The 23,294-nt window shown below is 49.0% G+C and overlaps 7 protein-coding genes across 7 annotated transcripts; 3 read left to right on the forward strand and 4 right to left on the reverse strand.

The window, feature by feature from the left end:
* The first annotated feature begins 1,198 nt into the window (after positions 1-1,198).
* GGS25DRAFT_120681 (ATP-utilizing chromatin assembly and remodelling N-terminal-domain-containing protein) lies at positions 1,199-4,926 on the forward strand. Its single transcript, XM_049256127.1, has 7 exons — positions 1,199-1,359; positions 1,440-1,505; positions 1,577-1,635; positions 1,699-1,717; positions 1,776-1,841; positions 1,919-3,645; positions 3,713-4,926. The coding sequence occupies exons 1-7, from the start codon at positions 1,357-1,359 to the stop codon at positions 4,776-4,778; spliced, it is 3,006 nt and encodes a 1,001-aa protein (XP_049120043.1). The 5' UTR covers positions 1,199-1,356; the 3' UTR covers positions 4,779-4,926.
* A 1,004-nt stretch (positions 4,927-5,930) lies between these two features.
* On the reverse strand, positions 5,931-9,340 carry GGS25DRAFT_475537 (Poly(A) polymerase). Its single transcript, XM_049259717.1, has 6 exons — positions 8,773-9,340; positions 7,963-8,710; positions 7,237-7,906; positions 6,985-7,096; positions 6,806-6,932; positions 5,931-6,707 (listed from the first exon to the last, which is right to left on the reverse strand). Exons 1-6 carry the CDS (start codon positions 8,910-8,912, stop codon positions 6,639-6,641), a joined length of 1,866 nt encoding a protein of 621 aa, XP_049120044.1. The 5' UTR covers positions 8,913-9,340; the 3' UTR covers positions 5,931-6,638.
* A 316-nt stretch (positions 9,341-9,656) lies between these two features.
* On the reverse strand, positions 9,657-12,476 carry GGS25DRAFT_475540 (uncharacterized protein). The gene is made up of 4 exons (XM_049259718.1): positions 11,487-12,476; positions 11,127-11,428; positions 10,929-11,079; positions 9,657-10,878 (listed from the first exon to the last, which is right to left on the reverse strand). The coding sequence occupies exons 1-4, from the start codon at positions 12,148-12,150 to the stop codon at positions 9,908-9,910; spliced, it is 2,088 nt and encodes a 695-aa protein (XP_049120045.1). The 5' UTR covers positions 12,151-12,476; the 3' UTR covers positions 9,657-9,907.
* Positions 12,477-13,423: 947 nt separating this feature from the next.
* GGS25DRAFT_120851 (PHO system negative regulator) lies at positions 13,424-14,826 on the forward strand. The gene is made up of 2 exons (XM_049256128.1): positions 13,424-13,658; positions 13,756-14,826. The coding sequence occupies exons 1-2, from the start codon at positions 13,590-13,592 to the stop codon at positions 14,713-14,715; spliced, it is 1,029 nt and encodes a 342-aa protein (XP_049120046.1). The 5' UTR covers positions 13,424-13,589; the 3' UTR covers positions 14,716-14,826.
* Positions 14,827-15,359: 533 nt separating this feature from the next.
* Positions 15,360-17,073, reverse strand: GGS25DRAFT_475545 (acyltransferase). The gene is made up of 4 exons (XM_049259719.1): positions 16,579-17,073; positions 16,472-16,490; positions 16,287-16,391; positions 15,360-16,216 (listed from the first exon to the last, which is right to left on the reverse strand). Exons 1-4 carry the CDS (start codon positions 16,820-16,822, stop codon positions 15,385-15,387), a joined length of 1,200 nt encoding a protein of 399 aa, XP_049120047.1. The 5' UTR covers positions 16,823-17,073; the 3' UTR covers positions 15,360-15,384.
* Positions 17,074-17,742: 669 nt separating this feature from the next.
* Positions 17,743-19,400, forward strand: GGS25DRAFT_475547 (ENOS interacting protein). Its single transcript, XM_049259720.1, has 2 exons — positions 17,743-17,915; positions 18,018-19,400. Exons 1-2 carry the CDS (start codon positions 17,906-17,908, stop codon positions 19,175-19,177), a joined length of 1,170 nt encoding a protein of 389 aa, XP_049120048.1. The 5' UTR covers positions 17,743-17,905; the 3' UTR covers positions 19,178-19,400.
* A 926-nt stretch (positions 19,401-20,326) lies between these two features.
* GGS25DRAFT_120901 (mitochondrial carrier domain-containing protein) lies at positions 20,327-23,269 on the reverse strand. The gene has a single exon (XM_049256129.1). The coding sequence runs from the start codon at positions 22,806-22,808 to the stop codon at positions 20,535-20,537; it is 2,274 nt and encodes a 757-aa protein (XP_049120049.1). The 5' UTR covers positions 22,809-23,269; the 3' UTR covers positions 20,327-20,534.
* Between the last annotated feature and the right edge of the window lie 25 nt (positions 23,270-23,294).

The raw sequence follows: 23,294 nt of genomic DNA on the forward strand, positions 1-23,294 counted from the left end.
TCCTTGGAGAATTGCCACATTGCCTGCATCAATGCGGCCTAGGCGACTTACACACGATCATGTCTTATGACGGTATAGGGTTGATATATAGCTGCACTCGGATTAATATTTAGCAGAAAGATGAACAATTTACTAGGCTGTTAGATGATAAGGCGGGCTTTAATTAAAGGTATTCATGGTCGCTGTCCGACACGTGGTTGGCCTGAAAGTGGCCTTGTGAGGTCATTGTCTAGATCGAGGGACATGGGCAGAATTTGGGTTCGTATGGGACTCTGGATAGAAGAGATTTCTTATATTGGCAGTAGTTCTGGTTGGAGTGGTCAAAGGGATGATATGGAGTACTCTTTGGAATCGTCTTGAATTGGCGATCAGAATGAGTATAAGAATGTGGTGGTAAGTAATAAAGTTGATATGACCGTGTGAAGAGAGTTGTCGATGGGGTAGTAGGAGTGGTTATTCAAAGGTGGACACGACTTTTTGAAGGCCATCCCAAATAAGCGAAAAAGACCCACCTGCGGAGACAGCTTTGACCAATAACAAAACAAAGTTAAGTGGCTTAACCCCCGTCATCCCGGGGTCTGGTTCTACTTCCCGCCCGCCGTACATAAGGTACCTGAAGGTAGCGTTTCCCTTCTTCCTCCTTTGCCCTTCCGCCTTATTATTTTTAGTCCTCCCTCTTTTCTCCTCTCTACTTCTACAAAACTTTTACAACAATAACTTTGCTTGTCGCGTCGACAATCTGGCTTTCCTTTTCAATCAGCAACCACCACTGGAAAAACGAACATAACTTGTATACTGACATCCTTGACGCGTCTCTCCTACAATAAGGAACAATAAGGAACCGCGTTCCTAAGTAACTATAACTTGAATTTCACTTCCTCACATGTAAGTAGCCCTGCTGCTCTGCTGCTCTGCTGCCCTGCTGCCCTGCTGCCCTGGGAGCATGCAAGTTATACATACTATGTATTGTACCGTACCTACATACAATATACAGTACAGTATATACCCACCCACCATTCATCCACCATCCATCCACCATCTGGCCTGGTCCTCTCTCTTTCTTCCTACCTACCCTACCCTACCCTACCTTACCTTAACCTGACCTTGTCCTGTGCTTGCTGCACTGCCAATTTTTCCACACTTACCCAATTCCACAACAACATCAATATTCAAATCACTTTCTACTCAAACCCACCTACTAGCTATCTGGTAGATCAAGTATACTCATCTCATTTCCTTCTTGATCTATACTTTCACGTGCGCCGCCAGAGAAGGCTGACATTCAGCCTTGCAGGGTTCATTGTACGGCGAGCTTTCCAACCTTGGCTGTTTCCATAGTCATCAGTCACAGTCACCATGGTAAGTCGTCATCAGACAATGACGCTATCCTTTAGGGGAATACTAAAAAAGAAAAAGAAAACAATAACTAACTTTCATAGGTCCTTTTTAAACGCAAGCCGGTGCAGTTTATGCAAACTCCACCACTTGACGATGACTCCGTAGAGGTAACTTGACCTGAGAGATCCCATCTGTCACACAAAGTTCACACCCCCCTCAACTGACAAATTTTTCGCAGGTCTGGCATATCCCTCAGACCGGCGAGATATTCATCACATATGAAGCGTATCTAAACCGGTAAGTGCTTGATAGAATCACTACATGATATAGACATCACGTGCGCTAACCTATCATACATAGCATGGACTTCTATAGACAGGTTCGTGAGCTTGAGATAGGCTTTATTCCCCTTTAGTCATAAACTTACCTGTATTTAGCCGCGCTTTATCTGTCAGATCACCGGCCACTCTGGCCTAACGTTCTTTGAAGCACTAAAGAGCGAGGTACGTACCTTCTCAGATGTAGACGCCTCTTACATAGATCTATCGCCTCTCAGTATGTATACTAACTAATAGCGTAGCTTGCTGGCGCCCAAGAGGTTGACCAGGCATTCCCTGAAGCTCTAAAAGGCCCCATATTGCGCCGGGTACAGTTTCAGACCATCTCGCGCATCGATACTTTAGTAGACATGATCTATGATGAATTTAAGGCCGACTACTATCCTGGAGAGGCTGTGTCCATACACCTCATAAACGGAGAGCGCCTAACTGGAATTGTTCGAGATAAGGCTCGTCTAGGAAGTAAGGTGCTCCCTGACGGTACGCTTACACTTCCTTATTCGCGATACTCCACTAGCATTGACGGCCGTGCAGAGGAAGCTGTAGTGGACAGCGATCATATCTACCGTGACAGGCGAGTTTTCACAAAGTCAGTTTTACGGTCTTTTATCAAGAAGACCGTCACAAGGGAAGCATGGAACGGCGCACCCTGGCTGGTAAAGCATGATGTTGCCGCACAATATCATATTGATTCACGAATACCGCCACACCTACGCTACGACAATAAGTTACTCGAGCGCAAGCAGAATCAGGCGTACAAGAAGGCAGCCAATGGAGCTGGAGCCGGAGCCGGAGCAGTCACACAAGATATGAACGGCATGAATAATCAATTCCAGAACTTTGGACCAGCAAGATTACCAGAACTTAAGCCGGCGCCGAAGAGCCAAAAAGCCATGAGAGCTAACCATCATGACTTAGAAGTCCAAGGTGATTCAGGTATGTTCCTGACACAGGACCAAGGACCACTTCCACCTGTGCCGGGTAACCACCCTTTTCATTTCCCGGTCCCCTTTCGAAATAGTATGCCGCCCCCGCCTCATATCGTCCCTCCTTCAATGCCCGAGCCACCCCCACCGGCTCCACCCCCGAAGTATCCCATTGAGGACCTACAGCTTGAGCCCCGTGATGACTATGTTCGTCCTGCGTTGAAATTCATGTGCAGCGATCCTCCGGAGGGTGTCGTTGATAGTGGCGCACGAAACGATAAGATCCTTATGAAATCTATCGGGCCATTGCTAGAGACGTGGGATACGCTCAATGTTTACTGCGAAGTCTTCAAGCTTGACTCCTTTACCTTTGATGACTTTGTTGAGGCGATGGAGGTTGCTAACGAGGAAACCCCCTGTGAATTATTTACCGAAATTCACTGTGCGCTACTCAAACAGATAGTAAGCGCTGAAGCAGACGGTGGCAAGCTTTTGGTTGACCTACCAGAGCCTGATGAAGATGACGACGAGGAGAGCGCATCCCCGAGCCCTGAACCGGAACTGGAACCGAAGCCTACCGCCCGGGCCACTAGAAGCAGCTTAGCTAAGCTGGAGGCTGAGAAGATGAAGGCCGAAGCTGCTGCCGCGGAGAGAAGCGTCGAGCCAAAGATCAAGCATCGCGCTTCTGATGTCTTATCAGACTTCGATTGGGTTGAGCAGCTGAAGAAGCGTGAATTCCAGAACGGAGGCTGGCAGCTAATAATGGTTGGGCTTCTACACCAGTTATCCAAGAAGCCTCGTTACACTGAGATCTGCGAGGATTTGCTAGCACATCTTGTACCTCCTGAGATTGAGCCGAGCCAGGAGACCGTTCGCCAACAGTACGGCAAACTCGATCTTAATCTTCGCATCTCTGCGCTCCAGACCGTCTGCTTGTTAACCATTGACACCAAGGCAGTTCGTGGATATATGGAAGAGTGTGCCGAAACAATGACTGGCTATCGAAAGGAGAAGATTGAATGGCAAAGAAACCGAAAACAAACGTACGTCGAAACCTACTGCTACTGACTATCTAATTATCAAGGATTTTGCATACTGATTATTTTATAGCATTGAGGAATTGAAGGCATTGAATGATCAGCGCAAGTTACTTCTCCCAGAGAACATGCCCCCGTCGCCACCAGCCGATGAAGCGGAGATCGCGAAGACAAATGGCGACGTGAAAATGGCCGACGCCGACGACTCGCCTGAGGAGCCAAGTGAAGAGGCTGGTGATAGCGACGTGGATGCCAATGCTCGCCGTAATCTACGTAGGGGGGGCAATCGGGCAGCAGAACGTCAACGTAAGCGCGAAGAGCAGGAGCGCAAGAAGGAAGCTGAGCTGGCTGCCAAGATGCCTAAGCAATCAAAACAGTTCATCAAGGTGTTGAAGGATATTCGGAAAAAGGAGGAATACATCAAGAAATGCGAAGCAGAAATCGCCATCATCGACAATGACCTTCGAGAAGCAGATTGTGCACGAACTCGTATCCTCGGCAAGGATCGATTCTGGAATCGGTATTACTGGTTTGAACGCAACGGGATGCCATACGGCGGATTGCCCACTAGCTCGACGGCGGACGCAGGCTACGCAAACGGCTGTATTTGGGTACAAGGGCCTGACGACATGGAGCGCGAGGGCTATATCGACATGCTTCCGGAACACCAAGAGGAATACAAGGCCAAATTCAAGATGACCGTACCTCAGCGGAAGAAGATGGAGGAAGGCCGTACCAGCGTCTTTAACGCCCGCCAATGGGGCTACTATTCGGAACCTGCCGATGTGGACTCACTCCTCAACTGGCTTGATCCCCGAGGATTCAACGAGCTGAAGTTACGAAAGGAAATCCTAAGCTACAAGGATAAAATCGTCACTCACATGGAGAATCGGCTCAAGTACACCGGCTCAGCAGAGGAAGAGGAAGAGAAGGAGCCAGAGACCGAAAACGAGAAGAAGGAGGAGCCTAAACGCATGAGTACCCGCACCAAGGCACCGGCGACTCCAGAGCCTACCAATTTTAGATGCCTGGCCTGGGCCAATAATGTTGCAGTGGAAGAGTTTGGACATCTCCATAGCGAGCCACCGCCACCGCCGAAGACAAAGAGCCGCAAGGCCGCAAAGAAGGGCCGCAACTAATTGTGTGGTAGCAACCATACGTAACCGCTTCTCCCAAAATTTCACGACCGAATGACGATGAATTTGTGTTACACGACACTACCTTTAGCATATAGACACGGAAAGAGGCAAGGAAGTTACGAGTAAAAAAACGGGCGTTGGCAAATGTCTTGTTTTTGTGGTTTTTTCCCTATCGAGATTCCCTCTTAGAAGGAGGCAACGAGTAGAGAAAAACGCTGAAGGCTGGCGTGGCGTTAAGGATAAGGGGTGGTTTTAGCATTTATTTTTGCCTGTCCCCCACTGCTTTCTCTGGATTCATGTTACGAGTTGGCAGGGAAACTTCACTTCATCATAGGCGAGAAGGAAGCTCTTCGTCTCCTTTTTGTTCGTTTTTGCAAATTGTTACTTTTTTGCAACCCTTCACCCCCCCACCACCCTTCTTCACCACCTACAGCAACATCCTCGACACAAGAGGAGGTGGGATACTGCTTGTCGTCATTTACCATTGATACAAACGTTTCACAGGGGCAGAATCCTTCCTGTAATACGTAGGTCTCTTGACTACCTACCTATTTTCTGCAGAGGCCCGCTGAGGAGACGTGGGTGGACGGAAAAGGATGGCGGCATTCTTCATGCGGTGGTGAATGTACATATGGATAGGGAGGTATATGTACATACTTAGTTAGGTACTGGTACTCGGAGGTTGTCTACACGTGTGTACTGCCTACCTTCAATGGTATATGTACTACATAGGTACATGTATATGTAGATAGTAATAGTATCCTCCCTCGAGAGAGAAAAGAAAGCCTTATGCGTACTCTTCTCGGCTGTGATTTTCGGGTTTCAATGCTCTATTAACTTTTTGATTTATGTGACTGACTGACTGACTGACTGACTGACCTTTTGCCTGCCAGCCTACCTAATGTATGTACTTCATTATTGATTCAGACTACGATCTTGAAACTCAACTACGTAATTAGCTAGGTACCTAGGCAGGTGGGCTGATACATTATACATATAGGTAGGCGCCCAAGTATGTAAATACCACCTACATAGAGAAAAAGGGGGAAACCACAACAGCCAGTCAGAACATGGTAATCACAGCATACCTGGCACCTACCTAGGTATCTACTCAACGACTACACAAGAAAGGAAGCAAGAAATTAGATATTGTTTGTTTGTTTGTTTTGGGGCACTTATGCCCCTAAAACCAAGTTTTATTTATCTGCAAACGTAGACTCTAGATACACAAACGGCGAAAGCATGCAGCATCTCCCCTCCATCCGAATCAGTTCTTGAATTGCCATTAATGCCATTAATACCAGGTCGATGTCATGCTAAGAATGTTGCTTTTCTTCCCTACTTGATGAAAAGCCCGAGGGAAACATAAGAAAGGGAAGGGAAGGGGATAATAAATATAGGTATCATGATGAATGGAACGGGATGGGACATCTAATCTTCCCCTTCACATCACCAGTTTATCTCTTTTCGTCGTTAAAAAGGCCATGCTAGCAGCAAGGCCTGTGGGCTGTACTGGTTGCAAAGCATATGTGGGAGGGGATGAGCTTTATGTGGCTGCTTTGTGAATCAAATTCGCGACTACTGACCGGATCTTCCTTGAGCTCTGATCTCAAATCTCTGGGTTACTCATGAGTGGGCTAATATGCCTATTAATATGGGAATGCTGTCCCAGTATTAGAGAATTTGAAGAGCGCGAGGGCATTCACATAATATTGCGAAACCGGTCGTTATTGCTGGTCACTATTAGGTTAGTATCAATACAAGCTGGCATCAACTGTGGCAGATCAGTTGACATCCAAGCAAATGAGGGCGAGATTCGTTGATATGACATGGTCAAAAGACGACTGTGTCGCCCAGCGCTCATCCTGCTGCAGCGGCTGATGCCTGCTGCAGCGAGGGCTGTGGTCGCTTCGCCGGCGGAGGGTTGCCCTGATGTGAGTTAGTAAGCTCCCGAAAGGTAGAGGGATGCCCTAGGATATCTAGGTGATAGTCGCGACATCGGCTATCCACCATTCATCTCTACATACTTCGGACGAAGCATTACGCTTCTTGGGACCGAGGGCAGCGGTAGTGTTGCCGTTCGCAGCCACCTTTCTTAAGGGCCGCATAGGCTTCACTTCGCCCGGTTCGAAAACATCGTCCGGAAGATTCGTGCTATAGATATTTGAGTCAATGGTGAATAACGAAGACATGCTGGAGTACCTACTTCTTCACGTGCTGGATGCTCAAGTAGTTCAGGTTTGCGTCATACTTTTCCCACTGACTACACATAGCCTTGAACATATTGACTTGGTACGACAAGTCTAATGATTTGGCACCTATCACGTCATCAAGCTCAGGTTAGGAATCACAAATCATGTCTTTGCCGGCGTTCGGAGTTGGATAAATACTGCAAGGCTCAAATAGACAAAATAAAAATAAAAGGGAGATGAGAGGTGTGGTGAGGGAGGACACTTACCTTCGGCAAGCTCGAGGCCTACATAATGCGTCGTGGTGTATACTTTGGTCCCGTTAGAGGGCACATCAGGGATATTGTCGATTTCTACCTTTGGGTTCTCAGGGTCGGACTTGATGTCGAAGCTCGTTGATTCGTCGTTATCTACGTTCGTACCGGAACTCGCTTCTGTCTTGACCTCAGTCTTCACTTCGACTCCGTCATCCGTCTTTACTGCAAAGTCATCTTCATCTTCATCACCTTGAATAAGATGGGCCAGGCTTCCGTTCTGCACCTCTTGGCATTCTTCATCGTTCTTGATCCTATGCATCCTTTCGTATCCCTTGTTGAAGGGGCGCGCAATGGCGATCGAGGGGAGTCGTTCTAGGTCACCCACTAGTACTCGGACCTTGGATTCAATAAACCCAGACCATATCTTATGAGCTTCCTTCGTGGTGCTTGTCGAAATGACCGCCAGGTAATACTTGTGGTCAGTAGTGAAGAACGTATGTTTAACAAACAGATCCTTCCAGACGAGCTTTCCAGCCCTTATCTTGTCCGTCAGTTCAAAGCCGCGCTCAAGCTCGCGCTGTATAATGGACATTGTTGAGTGAGTAATGTTGAATGTTGCACACATCTGCGGGTAAGCAGGTGTGATGACAGGCATCAGATGGTAGCTATCACTCTTGTATACCTGCGGCTAGTTAGTCTAAGGGAATACCAATTTTAGCAAGGCATAAGAACACTGACCTTGGGATTCCAGACTCGAACATTGAGTGGACCTTCGTCCATAGACTTCAGTTGCACAGGAATGGGCCATTGCCAGGCCTTCATAATCTGAAAGAACTTGGTGACAATGGTAGCGCTTGTAGCTTTGGGATATAGTTGACAAACTCGTGCTACCATCATAGCCCATACCACACCGCCTGGGAAGCCGATGATGTTGGCATATATTGCTCGGCGCTGAGCCCATAGTTTAATAGCTCGAAGGGCAAGGCGAAAAGTACTTTGCTCGGGGACGAGGTTGAGAATCTCTTTGGTGACCCTTGTGCCGTTTAGAGAACGAAGTTCGCGATCATCCAAGCCGCGCAGGTATTCATTGTTAGTCAAGTTGAGTTGTCCATGAGGTGGGAACTGCTTCAGAGTAGCTATCCTCGAAAAAATCAAATCAATGCTGATACCCCAGTACTCGAATTTGATGATAGGCACAAAAGCGTCCTCGACGGCCGTGAGATCTGTGACAGCGCCCTTAGGGGCCATTTCTTCTAGTAAAGAGGGGAAGTATTTGAAGTAGTCATCGCGAGTTACGTATCGAGGGGCTGTGACAAGAGTATCAATATCGGAACCAGGGCCATAGACGCCTAGACAGTAGCTTCCATAGGTGAAGACTTCGCCACGAGCATCTCGAACAAGAACCTCATTTTGAGGTTCCTTTTCCCGGGCTACCCGTCTCACAAATTCGTCGGCGATGCGTTGAATATCGGCAAGCACTCGCTCTCTAGTCAAGAAGTGTCTTGTTAGTTTCTAAGAATATACCTCCAGATAGTGCCCTCAACTTACCTCTTCTTAGTCTCAGCTGCAGATTCAAATGTGTTCTGGCGTCTAAGTTCTTCTAGAAGCAAATGTGTCGATTGTGTTTCGACAGGCGTCGGCAGCGCAGTCGAGATCGGTGCCGTGATGCCCCAGCGCGGATTGGCCATGATGATGTTGAGTAAGATACCAACAGTTGGATACCAAAGATAGTTATTAAAAAAGTAGACGTGTAGAAATCTACGCAATCAAAGAAGGGAATAATCGCGCGGCATCAGGACAGGAGGAGGTAGGTTCGATGTTCAACGGCGTCCCTAACAAACAACAAACAGTGTCAATGGGTGACTCTCGATGGAGACGTCGTAGTCACGATTGGCTGCAGGCTGTATCGTCGTAAGGTTAGAGGCGCAACTAATTCACTACCATAAGCTGAGACTTAGAGGTGGCCGAGTCCGCATGAAAATAAAGAAAATGAAAGAAAATGACGGGATAGAAGTGATGATACGCGGAGGGAGAATAGATGTTTTGGTTTGAATGATGACGAGGGAAGAAAATGCTGTGTATGTAGGTAAAAGTAATATGTAGTGAGTAGATTGAGAGATTGATTACACTAGAACAAGGTACGCGGCGAACATTCATTATTAGAATCATTACTAACATTCATCAAGGTTACTAGGTACCTAGTACTAGCCTACTAGGTACTACTAGTACTATGCCGTACTAGTACATACAGTGTAAATGGTGGAACTTAACCTTAAATAGTTAGATTCAGCTTTAAGCACGCGCTTATCGATAGCGCACGTCAACAACTTATACCGGAAAGGGCACAAACCTGGAAACACCGACATCATTAACCGATTAATTAATTGATTAAAACACAAAATTCACTACTAGGTGCATGCATAATAAGTAGGTCCATAGGCACATTTTAGGGATTAAAAGTTGCCTGTAATATGTATGGCACTGTATGTATATTTTGGCCTTGCCAAAATAAAACTACATGATCCAAATGCTCAAACTTGCATAGGTAGGTACATCATACATACCATAACCTACACTGGTCCTACAGACGTACCTAGTTGAACATGGTATTTTGTTGTGAGTAGGGTTATCACCTCCAAAGCGACTCTTACAACGAAGGTATAGTTACATATACGAGGGTATCTTAGATGTCCATCCCCCAATGTCTCGCCCACTCATCTGCCAGTTGAACAGGATCTGTTTGCCAATGATGCCTCGATAGCCAGAACGCCAGACCCCCAACCACCCCGAGACTACCTACCACTTCTAGAGCAACCCACCCTCTTGCCTTCAAGTCTGCTGCCACTTGAAGCAATCCTAACGGATCCTGATGTTGTTCTGTCCTCTTGGAGAATGTGCGTTTGGATGCTCTCCTTGCTTCCACCGGTCTGTTGCCGTTAGCCTTACGAAGAGCCACAAGTGTGCCATCCTGCACACATTCGCTTAATTTTTCTGTAAGCCAAACCGCCCTTTCCCCCCGAGCAAGTGCTTCGTATTTAGCTCGCTCGCCAGCTAGACTGCGCTGAAGATCAGCAGCCCAATCTACTACGTGAAGCTGTGGCGGGCCTTGATCTCTATGTGCACCGTTAAGGCGAGCTAGGGCTAGGGACGTGTGTGCTTCCGTCTTATTTTCTGATGGTAGAGCTAAAGTGGACGATGGTGTTGCACCCGCGAAGTTCAACGGCCTGTACAAGTGGCGCGGTCGTGACGAAGTAGTCGTCCTCCAATCTAGGTACTTCTTGGCAGCGGCATGTCGGAGCCAGGATACCCCGTTTGGGCTGAACACAGTTTCGACCAAATATCTGAGCTCCGACGTGATTAAGGGTTGGACATAATCAGAACTCATTAGGAGACTTGCGTCCATTATTTCATGGTCCGAGCCGGTAGTGCTGGATACAGCGTAAGGAATATCCGGCACCAGTGTTGAAGACTGTTGGCTGGGCACCGCTATGAAGCTAAAAGGCTGGAGACCAGCTTGCCGGAGCTGGCTGGAAATTTGCTCTTTACACACTACGAGCTGTTCTGGCGATAATGAGTCGGCACGAGCTACAACGGGAATGACATTCGTTAGGGGCATCAACCGTCGAATGTATTCCAAGTCAATTGGCCTCATCTCTTGAAGCTTGGTCAGTAACTGTTTCTTCCGTGATACGAAGTTGACCTACTATGAGATATAAGATAGAAAACGACATCGACTTGAAAGCCTCCGCCGCCTCCAAGCATATTCAGCATCTCCGAGTCACTCAGAGAATCTGAGAACATCCTGTTTAGATGAGCCTCTACGTATTCGACACAAGGAATAATGGTCTCCATCGCCTAGGTCAAGTCAGCACTTTAAGCACCAGTCGTAACTGCAGACTCACAGATGATCCATTCCGATAACCAGGTGTATCTACAAAGCATACGTTACGCTCTAGAATACTGTCACCTAGGCTTTGGCGCCTTTCCGAATTATGAGGTTCATCCAACATAGACCACCATTCCGGATATGGCTTAGTACTGGCATATATTTCAGATATGCCAGATGTTGAGTTTGATGCCCTCTTCGATGAGGTGGCGCGCTCCTTGGGCTTATTTCGCTCTGCCTCCGAGAGGATAGGGTCGACATGAACAATGTGCTCGCAGATTTGGACAATTGCCTTAACCATGGAAGTCTTTCCGACACCTGAATGACTAAACATTAGCTAAAGATTTAAAGCGTACAGACTTGGCAGGTATAGTACCAGAGTCACCAGCAAACAACACCTTTAGTCGCCCCAGGCTCTTGCCTGTTTCGGTGAATGGGCGTCGGCTTGGCATTTTAATACTAGGCATTACCAACTGAGGTGTATCACCACTTTCGAACATGTTGGAGCAACTTTGGTCGAGGGGTTCGTCGTCGAAACTGACAGCATGCTCTGACCAAGACTCGGTAAGTGAGTTCCTCCGAGAAGATGGACTACTCATGATAGATCCAGTATAGGATGTACCCAGCATCATGGGTGTTATAGGCCGCGAAGGAGACGAGTGGTTCTGGGATCTCATCGAGGCGGGACTGTGGGTAAAGATGGAGGCTCTCGATGTCGGGGAGCATGCAGAAGTATCGTCTCTTTCCTTTTCCGATTGCCACGAAGGGTATCTCGATGCATCGACCTCTTTCTTGTCTTTGCGAGGGGGCAGGATATTAGCAGCAGAAGTAGTAGTAGTAGCAGCCTTCCGAGCATCCAGGAAACGACTATGAGGGTTTTGGTTTTGGTTTGAATGTTCGATATATGAATCAATGGAGGATTCATCAGCAAAGACAAATGACATCTGGCTATTGGAGACAGAGGCCATAAGGGGAGCGGGATCGTGGTCGGCGAAGCGCTGACGCCCGCTCCAAGCGTCTTCGCCAGGAAAAGGTCGCATGATACAAGATCACATCTAGATTCGGTTGGAAAAGGAGTTACAAGAGGAACTACTTGGGATTATGATTTTTACAGATATGAGTAGTTCAGTGTTGAGATGAAGTTGGAGTTATATGTAAGTAGTGTAGATACGTAGATGCAGATGCGTAGATGTTAAGAGTCCAAGAACATGCATGTGTACCGTACCTATCTTTGCTGCAACTAGTTGAATACTAGATGCAGTAGATGGGGGTAAGATGACTGGGAGAGATGGTGCTATGGCTGATGGTGCAATGGTTAATGGGCTGGATAGTTTGTAGATGATGACATGAAATGGTTGATTGGGGTTGATTGGTGTTGATTGGTGTCTACTTTATGGGCTGCGTGGTTGGAGTCGCCTGTGAATGGCTGAATCTGGTTGAGACCCCCGCATTAGATAAAGCTCCCGGCACCTCCTGAACAGGCTGAGCTACACAACATACGCGGTCAGGTGCAGGTTGTAAGTTTATGGTACAAAAAGAATACGGAATTGAGCTCGGACCATGTAAATAATGAGTCGAGCCATTTGAAGTTTGCGGTGTGAATGGCACTGAACGTAGGTACCTAGGTACATATATATGTAAGTATATGAAAGTACCCCTTTTACGATCAATTGATGTGCCAGACCTTTCAACATCGAAGATTCCCCCATTTGGCTTTTGCTTGACGATAGTACCGTTGACGCTAGTACAATTCTAGTAGTATGGACTCAGGCAGTATGTAGTCTGTGTATGTAGTCTGTGCAGGTGGTCAAACCGTTAACTAAAGTCCCAAATCATTTTGGGTTTGGCCATGAACTAATATGTATACCACTAGTTATGTGCATACCAAGCATATGCAACTTCAACTTGAGGTTCTGTGTGTTAAATACATACGTAGGTACAGCATTGAATATATGTATGTAAGCAGGGACATTACATAATGTTCAGAGTCCAGAATAACCCCTGTCTCTTTTTCCGCTCGGTTTGCCCCTCATTCCCTCAACGGCCCAACAGGGATGCAAGAATGCCATGTCATGTCATGTCATGTATTTCCATTTCTATTCCTGAATATTTGCAAAGAATACTACCCTCCTGAAAGTGACCAATAACCCAAGATTTACTACACATTAAGCGCCCTCATTCAGCAATAATCACTGTTAAATTCCCTTTATTGTCGCTTATCGATTTTTTTTCTTAACCGGCCTATCTCCGTTAAACGATCGGTCTTCTACATATCAACCACCACGCGCCTTGCATTACGACAAGGCCTTTTTAATACCTCCCTCTTCCTACCTTCACCACGACTTCCCCGGATATTCCCCCAGTTTCCAACTCCCGCAGGCAACCAGATTCTCTCGAACTCCTTAGTAAGACTTGTACTTCCTCCGATATTCTGTTCGACCGTCAATACACTTCCCGGCCACGCCCCACTCGCGGCAACATGGACGCCAAGAGACATCCGAGCTCGTTCCAGCAGCTCGAAAAATTGGGAGAGGGCACTTATGCTACTGTATGTCCCCTCCTACTCCTGTCCTCTCATGCGCCCAAGTTAAAACAACTTAGAAATAATATATATATAAAAAAAACTAATATAATGCGCGCTATAGGTCTTCAAGGGACGGAACCGCCAGACCGGCGAGCTTGTCGCCCTCAAAGAAATTCACCTTGACTCAGAAGAAGGCACTCCGTCGACCGCGATCCGTGAGATTTCCCTTATGAAGGAGCTCAAGCACGAAAACATTGTTGCCCTTCACGATGTCATCCATACCGAAAACAAACTCATGCTAGTATTTGAGTACATGGATGGTGACCTGAAGAAGTACATGGACACGCACGGCGACCGGGGCGCTTTGAAGCCCATCACTATCAAATCTTTCATGTTTCAGTTGTTGAAAGGCATCGATTTCTGTCATAAGAATAGAGTCCTCCACCGAGATCTAAAACCTCAGAACCTGCTTATTAATGGCAAAGGCCAGCTCAAGTTGGGCGATTTTGGGTTGGCGCGTGCGTTTGGTATTCCTGTAAATACATTTTCGAACGAGGTCGTCACCCTGTGGTACCGCGCTCCGGATGTCCTCTTGGGAAGTCGAACCTATAACACGAGCATCGACATATGGTCGGCGGGGTGCATTATGGCCGAGATGTATACGGGACGACCGCTCTTCCCTGGTACGACCAACGAAGACCAGATCGTCCGTATTTTCCGCATAATGGGCACGCCGACAGAGAGGACCTGGCCCGGTATCACCCAATTCCCCGAGCACAAGTCTAATATCCAAATGTACGCCACGCAAGACCTCAGGGCTATCCTACCGCAGATCGATCAAGTCGGAATCGATCTTTTACAGCGAATGCTGGTCCTTAGACCTGAGCACCGCATTAGTGCCCATGATGCCTTACTACACCCCTGGTTCTCTGATTTGGCCATGCAACACCAGATGCAGCAGCAGCAACAACAGCAGCAGCAGCAGCAGCAACAGCAACAGCAACAGGCAATGCAGGCGCAGGTTAGGGGATATGCACCTCCCGCGGTGCCATCGCAAGGCGTTTACGATCCCGGCTACTAAGCAGCAGCTTGTAACTGATGTCAGTCAGGCTTCCTAAGTACCTACGTTGGCCACCCCATCCATCCATATCCATTGTTCGGGGGGAACTCTTTGAAGGTTGTGTAAGGAGTGAGTAGGTTTTTTTTTTATTACAAGCACCTGGGCAACTCGGCTTTTTGGGGCAAATAATGGGTGGGCTGCTGGTGGTGTAATAATGATTGATGCGACGAAAGTTGACATTACATGGCAAAGGGGTTATGTTATATTTTGCGGTCCGGCGTTCGGAAAGAGTCGGTTTTATACAAACGCTTAATTCATAGACGACGGCTGCATCCAAGGGCATTTTTTTTTCTTCTTTTTTTTTTTTTGGTGAAGGAAAGGAAGGAAGAAAGTAAGACGCGTTTTATCATTTTTGAAAATGGAAAATGGGTATAACCCCCCGGGTTTCATCAGTCCACCGTTTGTTTAGTTCGTAGGGATTCGTGACATTCCCCCCCCCTTTTTACTTCGCCCTTTCTTTATGGCCGTTGCTATATTCGTAACCATAACCGTGACCGTAACCGTATTTGTAGGTAGTCCTAAACCACAAAGGCGTAGGCATACCAGTCCATAGCCATCCCCCCCTTTCCCTTTCCCCTTCCCCTTTCCCCTTCCCCTTTCCCCTTCCCCTTTCCCCCGTTTTAGCCTAGCTTAGTCCTTCCTGTTAACCAAGCCATCATCAACATTACTCCTAAACCGCTTCTTGTCCGGCTCCCTCGCCCACGTCTCCGCCAGTTCATAGCTAGGGTCCTCTTCGTCCGTATAGCCCATGCTCCTCCTAACCTTCAGCACTTCCTCGCGGACTCGCCTCGCGACCTCGATCCGCAGGCTCACGGCCTCGTGGCCATACTTGAGCTCGTCCGTCAGCTCGCCCATGGGCAGTAGCAGTGCCTCTTGCTGCTGCTGCTGCTTCGGGTCCGCGCTCCTTGTGTGCCGGCGCACGAGGTCCTGCCAGCGGGCGCGGAGGTCGCCGAACGTCTCCTCGGCGTCGAGGAGGTCACCGAAGGCGACGCGGAGCTTGACGGGAAAACGGGGGACGAAGCGGGGCCAGGTGCGGTCCTCGGGCATGATGCGCTGGGTGCCGTCGATGAAGATGGGCAGCACGTCGGGCATGGGCTCGCTCTCGAGGATCAGCCGCGATACGCCCCACTTGAAGTAGCGCATGAAGTGCTGCGGGTGCTGGTGCACGCAGGCCTCGGGGAACACGTGGACCCAGCTGTGCCGGTTCTGCAAGTACGCTGATGGTGCTGGGTAGGAGTCTGTTCCTGTGGTTGAGTACGTGTACGTGAGCCCACCCGAGGTAAACGGGTCGGGGACGTCTCCTCGAGACTCCGAGGACAGTGCCTTTGGGCTGACGAAGGGTTGCGATGATAATAGACGAATCGCTTGTGCAACGGTGGGCTGGAAAAGCCCCCCGTGTGGCGAATGCTGCAAACGATGGGTTGGCAACACTTGACCATAAGAGAAGAAAGACTCGAGAAACCTGGTGATGAGCGTCAGTTTTATATGCGTTTCAGGAGAAGGGGGAAGATGAGAAGGCGGAGCGCACGCACTTGTTCTTGAAGCATATGTCATGAGCCCCCAGGCCCCATCTGTGGTTGGAGGGATTGAAGGCATATTTCAGCGGCAACACTCCCCACATGACGGGATCGTCTAGTCTGGATAAGGGGATAAGCTCATGAGACTTGGTACTTTCAGGTAGGAAGATGGATGTTTGGTCATATTCTTCTTTACTCACATACTAATATGATTCGAAACTGAGAATGAGATGAAGATTAGTTCTTATATTACGTGGTTACAATTTTAATTTTATATGAAGTGGAAGTATGTATGTAAGTCTCATACCCGTAATGAGGCCCCTCTGCCTATTCTCGACATCTTTCCGCTGGTCGAGGATTTCTAAGAATCGCTCAAGACCGGTGACCTCGACTGAATTCAATCCGTACAGGAAGCCTCGACAGACAGCTGAAATCAATCCTATAGAAAGGGAAGAAATGATGCGCGATGGCAGGCTTGGTTGTTGCTGCGGCGGCGGCGGCGGCTGTTTATTGGTTTGAGATGTAGACATTTCGACTTGGTCGGATGCCATTGATGCTTCCACAGGATCTCGAACTGCATAACAAGCAAGTGACCAATTCAGTATTAAATATAGGTAAAGAATGACTTTAGGTAGTGAGCGTCATGGCCAGACTAGATCATGTTCCATGAAAAATATATATATTTACTTAACTATATATATCTGGCGACGTGGATCGATATAGATCGCCAAGATCGGGGTTTTTTCTTTTTTTTCTTTTTTCCTCTCTGAAAAACAAAAAAAATGGCGGTAATAAAAACAAGAGCAACATTGAATTGAGGTAACATTGAACTGTACGTACTTGCTGATGCTTAGATACCGTATATTTTCGGCATTATGGTCCTCTTGTTAGCTCCACTTATTAATGCGCTTTACCTAATTAGGGTGATTTACCCCAAGGTTTATTCAACTACACCTCATTTCGGAGGGATTCTTATCCGATTCCTACAATATTGGCACGCAATGTCACGTGTCGACACGTGATACCTGCTCTCCAATATCTACGTTTATCTGTTATTCGTTAATAAATATATGGATATTTGAAGCTTCTTAACTGATGCATAACAGTTTAGACCTATCCTTATTGAAAAAACACAAGAATAAGATAGGTAGAATTATGATCACGTGGGTTTTGATAACACTAGTACTAGAGCCTCAGCACTGAGCTAACCACATTGGGCAAGGCGCACAGATAAGTGGAGCTAACAAGAGGACCATAATGCCGAAAATATACGGTAATTCAAAGTAACTCGGTACTGTATGTAACAGTCGCGCGGCCGCGCCTGCAGGGACGGGATGATATCATTGGAAATATTTACCCCTGTAGGTAACTATCCGTACTTGCGTTAGCTAAGGTTGTATCGCATCTATCGATAAGCTGCAGGTTCAGGTACGTATTTGTCTCATAGGCATACCTACTGTAACCTACATATATGTAGCACTTACATATGTACATCAACATTATAACAATTCACATCACAGCTATCCTCAATTTCCCTATCATCAATATCATCTACCGTATACTCGTCTTGCTAGAACCTATATGGAATAATTGCTTCCAATTAACTATCTACCACGGTAGGTACCAAGTTCAACATGTCCCACAGTAAGTCCTCTCATCACCACCAAGATACAATCAACTTCCCAATTCCAAATTATCATAATCACCAGCGAAATCACTTACTAACCGCCCCCTCCCCTTCTACAGGCAAACGGAACACCTCCCGCGCCGTCTTCACATCCCACGAGCGGGATCTAGCCCGACGAGCATGGAGCTCGACCTCGGCGCGCCTGTCGCGCGAGAGCTACCTGCCTTTTTCCTCGTGCGGCCTCTGCCTCGAGATCGCCCAAGACCCTGTGTCGTGCGTGCATGGCGACGTCTTCTGCCGCGAGTGCGCGCTCAGCAACATTCTCGCCCAGAAGAAGGAGATCAAGCGGCTAGACCGTCTGCGCGAGCAAGAGAGCCGCGAGGCCGACGAAGAGAGGACGCGGCTGGAGGCGGAGGAGCGCGAGCGGGCAGTGCGCGAGTTCGAGATGACGCAGATTGGCTTAGATGCTAAGCCGAGGAACAATAATACCACAAATAATAACGCTGCTGCTGGGGGGAGGCTGACCGAAAGTCGCGATACCCCGGTAGCGGCGGCGGCGGCAGTAGAAGAGGCGGTCAATGGCGCGAGGAAACGCAAGTTCGAAATGGACGAGGAAGAACTAGCGCGAATAGCCAAGGACGATCGAGCGAAAGCCCGGAAAGCCCTGGACGACGAGAAGGCCGCAAAGCCCACGCTACCGTCGTTCTGGACACCATCCGTAACACCGTCGTCGAACACGAAAGATGTGCTGCACGAAGTGGCCAAAAAGACGAAGAGTACACCGATCTGCCCTGCGTCGAAGGAAGATAAGCCGCACGCTTACTCGTTACACACGCTTGTCACGGTCAATTTTACCGAGGAGGAGGCAGGCGACGACGCGGGCAAGGGCCGAAGTACCAATGGGAAGAAGGAACGCATACGCGTGTGTCCCTCATGCAAGAAGGGGCTGAACAACGCCTCGAAAGCGATGCTCGCCAAGCCCTGCGGACATGTGCTGTGCCGGAGTTGCATCGACAAATTCATGCGGCCCTCGCGGCAGCAACATCATCACGATCCGCACGCGTCAGCGGGCGAGGCCGAGCGAGTGCGGTGTTATGTCTGCGAGGCGGACCTCACCGAGAAGAGTGGGGGTGGCGATGGTGGCCAAAAGGGCAAGAAGAAGGAGAAAGACAAGGAGAAAATGCAGCCCGGTCTTGTGGAGCTGAGGAGCGAGGGCACGGGGTTCTCGGCTGGAGGTGCGAACCAGGTGCAGAAGTCGGGGATATCGTTCCAGTGCTAATAATCTTGAGGCGTGAGGTTCTCTTGTAGGTTACATAGATAGATCGGGATTGTGCTGTAACGATGTTACCAATAATGGTATAGCATTGTACGATCTACGAGCGAACTACTCCTTAACGCCCCAGTTCGAGGAAGGCATTTAATCAAGTACGAGATATACGGAATATAGAGGCAAACTCATGTTTACACATTCCAAATATCGTATTGAATTACTCAGACTAATGCTATACGAAGTAAAGTAAAGTAAAGTAATAAACAACCAAGACCAGGCGCCTTTCGAATACCCAACCTATTCATCCTAAGTAGGTAGTGATCCGTCCATCCGGGATCCAATCCATAAATCCGATCCTGACCCCCCCTAAGTAAAGTAATAAAGGAAACTTGAAAAAAAACAAAAAAAAACATGAAAGCTCGATGGTTATTTCGTTCATAAGCCACATACACATGTAAGTCGTTCGTCTTCAACTCGTTCGCTTCTTTCTCTTCTCTTCTCTTCTCTCCTCCATAGCTTTTTCAAGGTTAGAAAAAAGAAAGGAGAAAAAAAAAGGGAAGCGCCAACTCCAAAATATTCATATCCCCGTTCATGCGTGTATGTATGTGTGTAGGTATGTAGAGTAGATATGCACATGTAGCGTGACATGTGCAAATTACAATTACAAAACAACCTTCAAAAAACCAGGGGGGTTTTGCACTCCCTGGCAAATTAGTAAGACGTTGATGATTGTCGTCGTTGTCGTTGTCGTTGTCGTTATTGTCATTGTTTCGTTGCTCTTGTTCTTGACGTTGATGTTGCTGCTGCTGCTGATGATGATGATGCCACAATCCGTTTCCGTTTCATTCATCCAATCCAAATTCCATCCGGTCTCGAGGAAATATTGTTTTGTAGCTGTAGTTCCAAAAAAAAAAAAAAAAAAAAATTCCCAAATAAAAGCAGTCTTGTAATCTCCCCATCCCCGTTCCCCTTCCCCAGACAAGAAAAAAAAAAGAAAAAGAAAACATGGCTTTTGTTGCTTCCACCTCCCTTCCCCTATTCATCCCTTCGTGAGATGGTGGCATGAGATAGATCGATAGATATTAATGAAGGAAGGAAAAGATGACATTAGAAAAAAGGGAAAATTGCCAAAGAAGAAGAAAAAGGAGGGGGGAGGGAAAAGGGGGTAAGATGGTTGGTTGGTTGGTTGGTTACCTCTCTCTCCCCCCCTTATAAACATTCTCTCGTCTCTCGTACATGTTGCATATACTTCATTTCCATTTCCCCATTCTTTCTTTCTTTCTTTCGTTCTTTTTCTTTCTTTTTCTTTCATATCATTTTCTCTCCAGAGGGGGGGGGGGGGGTTCGTTTTCATTTCTCCCCCTCATCATTTCAAACCCCTCTGCGTCCCATCAATCATGTTCGCCACCACATTGACCACGAAATCCTCGACCTTCTGCTGCGTCGACGCCGACAGCGAAGACCGCCTCTCCCGCCTACCGCTACCACCAATTCCTCGGTGGTGAGCGAGCGCGGGCAGCAGCGACTGCGGGATCTGCTCGTACTCGTACGACGGCGCGTTGTCCATGCGGTACTGCAGGGCGCGGAGGGCGCGGCGGCGGGGGGCTGGGCTTGACGACGCTGCGGGGGCGGAGGAGGAGGTGTAGTTGTTGGAAGGGGATGATGATGGGTAGGAGGGAGAAGAGGCGTAGGCGGGAGCGGAGTCCCGGGCAGGCATCCGCGAGGAGGAGGAGGAGAATGCGGGAGGCGTGTAGCGCGGGGTCGAGCTGTAGGGGGTGGCTGCGGACGGAGCGGGGACGATCGACGATGGGATGGGTGCGGAGACTAGGGTTGAGAGGGGCGCCGACGCGGGGACGAGGGCGGATGCGGGAGGTGGGGGAGGGGCGGAGGTTGAGGCGGATTGTACGCGTGCGAGGGCGAGGGCGGAGGATGGGACGGTAGGTGTGGCCCTAGGTGTGAATGCTGAGGCAGGTGTCGGTGTAGGCGCCGGCATAGACATAGGTTCAGGCATAGGTGTGGATCTAGGTGTATGTGCCGAGACTGGAACCGGAGCAGGGGCTTGGACTGGGGTCGGGGCTATGGCTGGTGCTGACGAAGTCACCGGTGCTGGTAGCGATGGTGCGGCTGCTGGCGTCGGCATTGATACCGGCACAGCCTCAATCGAACGCGTAGCACTTTCTTCCATCAACGAACGTGCCGCCTCGGCAGAAGGTACGATGAAAGTCTCCTCCGTCACTGTCGTCGTCGTCGTCGTCGTCGCCCCCTTTCTCGGCTGCCGCCGCGCCATCTTGCCCAGCCTACCCATCCACGAACCAGCACTTGCATTTGCCTCACTCGGAGTATCACTACTCCTTCCCCTGGCCCTGCGAGCACGCACCTCGACCAGCATGCTAGCCAGCATGATGTACAGCTTGAACAGCAGCTTGTGCACGACGTCCTTGGCCAGCATGGTGGTGCCGTGGCCCAGGAAGCCCCGGAGCAGCTCGCCCTGTATGCCGTCGTACAGCGAGCCGACGCCCTCGTTCTTTGCCATGTACGCCACGGTGCCGAAGATGCTGTTCTTGCCGAGGTTCTTGACGGCGCGGAAGGGGTTGAGGTTGTAGCCCGCGTCCCGGTCGAGGACTCGCTCGGGCGGCGCGACGTTGTTGCGGTGCGAGGTCGGGTCAGAAGGTGGCATCTCCTCCGGGGGAATCTCGATCAGGGGCTCCGGCTCCCCGTAGCCTCCTGCCTCGGACGCCTGCTCTTCCTCCACCCGGTGGCCCCCTGACCGAGAACCCTTGCGTGAACGGACGGGGGGAATGCCGGCTTGCATTCGTGTCTGGGCGGTCTGGAAGGGGTAGGTGATGGTGGAGGCAATGACCTTGCTCATAGCGGCCAGGAGGAACGTCATGCGGGCTCCAGGGTTGTCCCATTTCTCGGCGGACACCGTCTTGGTCTTGAGAAACCCTTGCAGGTAAAAAGTAATACCAGGATTCAGCGTAAGCACCAGGCTGGCTGAGTATCCGGACCAGAGGCCGAGGATACCCTGCTCCTGTCTGATGGCATTGATTATTTGGCGGGTGCTGAGGTCTCTGTCGTCGTCCATGAGAGAGGCCGCCTGCTTGCGGGTGACTATGTTGGAGAAAGGGGTGGTGAAGAACTTGGAGCAGGCACTGGCGGCCATACCGACGGCCACCTCCTCAAGCACACCGAGGGAAGCCTTCCCTCCCCTTGCCCGGGCCCGGCTGAAGAGCCGAGCGCTGCGGAACCACTCATAGAAGAGAAAGAAGAGGAAAGAGTCCAAGACAGATTTGGCTGCATCTTGAGCCAGGCCAGTATAGAACGCTTTCAGCCCGCCACCGGAATTCCAGATCGCCGAAAAAGCCTCTGCGATGCCACCGGAGGTTGGTTCTTGTGCTAGACCGGTTGCTTCCTCTTGACCGTGGTGACTTGTGGTAGTGCCGTCGGGGTCGTATTGGTTGAGGCGGCCCTCTCGGCGTAATTGCCTTTGGACTTGAAGCCGTGTAATCACTAGTGAAAGAGGATAGAGAGTACATGTCGAGATGAGCGTGCCGGCGGAGCCCGAGATGGCGTGATGCAAGGCCGGGAGCAATTTGTCTGGTGATATGCCGTTGCTATTGGGGTAGCTTGACGATGGCATCGTTGGTTTATCCGGAATTCTAGAAAGCTAAGTGGCAGGGAGCAAGAAAAAAAGGACGCGAATGGTTTATATTCAAGAACTAGGCAAAGTTCCGATTTGGGCGCCGAAAGTGTACAATACGAAATAGGAAACGAGAAAATAAGAGGATCTCAAGGATCTCACTGATAGGCCTTACACCAACCGAAGCTCGGATCAGACTTGAAGGTATATAGGTCTGTGTGAGCTCGCCGTCTTAGTGGTGCCAAGAGGGTGCTGATGGATGATCCTATTCAGGAGAGGATACCGCCCACATGGTTGTATATACGTTGTATGCCTACCACCATGTACGTACTAACCTAGGTGGTATACCGTACTGATATCTGTTTACACTCCATTGGATCGACAAGAGTAGTACAGGGCCTCAAAGCATATGTACGGTATGTTTATTTACATTATTTGTTGCATTGAAAATTTGATGAGTGAATAGAATGTTGTGTTGTTGTGTAT

This window comes from Hypoxylon fragiforme (assembly GCF_022984875.1).
Source record: "Hypoxylon fragiforme strain CBS 206.31 chromosome Unknown GGS25scaffold_2, whole genome shotgun sequence".
Lineage (NCBI taxonomy): Eukaryota > Fungi > Ascomycota > Sordariomycetes > Xylariales > Hypoxylaceae > Hypoxylon > Hypoxylon fragiforme.

What these genes read in the sequence shown, in the direction of transcription:
- GGS25DRAFT_120681 (XM_049256127.1), top strand. An exon ending in TTGACGATGACTCCGTAGAG is followed by an intron (nt 1,506 to 1,576) that starts GTAACTTGACCT and finishes AATTTTTCGCAG; the next exon opens with GTCTGGCATATCCCTCAGAC. An exon ending in CAAAGAAACCGAAAACAAAC is followed by an intron (nt 3,646 to 3,712) that starts GTACGTCGAAAC and finishes ATTATTTTATAG; the next exon opens with CATTGAGGAATTGAAGGCAT.
- GGS25DRAFT_475537 (XM_049259717.1), bottom strand. Translation starts at nt 8,912, where the DNA reads ATGGCCAATCCGCGCTGGGGCATCACGGCACCGATCTCGACTGCGCTG. An exon ending in AGGCCTCGAGCTTGCCGAAG is followed by an intron (nt 7,097 to 7,236) that starts GTAAGTGTCCTC and finishes ATGACGTGATAG; the next exon opens with GTGCCAAATCATTAGACTTG. An exon ending in AGCGTAATGCTTCGTCCGAA is followed by an intron (nt 6,708 to 6,805) that starts GTATGTAGAGAT and finishes AACTCACATCAG; the next exon opens with GGCAACCCTCCGCCGGCGAA.
- GGS25DRAFT_475540 (XM_049259718.1), bottom strand. Translation starts at nt 12,150, where the DNA reads ATGCGACCTTTTCCTGGCGAAGACGCTTGGAGCGGGCGTCAGCGCTTC. An exon ending in GTTGTTTGCTGGTGACTCTG is followed by an intron (nt 11,429 to 11,486) that starts GTACTATACCTG and finishes TTAGTCATTCAG; the next exon opens with GTGTCGGAAAGACTTCCATG. An exon ending in GTTATCGGAATGGATCATCT is followed by an intron (nt 11,080 to 11,126) that starts GTGAGTCTGCAG and finishes GACTTGACCTAG; the next exon opens with GCGATGGAGACCATTATTCC.
- GGS25DRAFT_120851 (XM_049256128.1), top strand. Translation starts at nt 13,590, where the DNA reads ATGGACGCCAAGAGACATCCGAGCTCGTTCCAGCAGCTCGAAAAATTG. An exon ending in GAGAGGGCACTTATGCTACT is followed by an intron (nt 13,659 to 13,755) that starts GTATGTCCCCTC and finishes TGCGCGCTATAG; the next exon opens with GTCTTCAAGGGACGGAACCG.
- GGS25DRAFT_475545 (XM_049259719.1), bottom strand. Translation starts at nt 16,822, where the DNA reads ATGGCATCCGACCAAGTCGAAATGTCTACATCTCAAACCAATAAACAG. An exon ending in GACATATGCTTCAAGAACAA is followed by an intron (nt 16,217 to 16,286) that starts GTGCGTGCGCTC and finishes GCTCATCACCAG; the next exon opens with GTTTCTCGAGTCTTTCTTCT.
- GGS25DRAFT_120901 (XM_049256129.1), bottom strand. Translation starts at nt 22,808, where the DNA reads ATGCCATCGTCAAGCTACCCCAATAGCAACGGCATATCACCAGACAAA.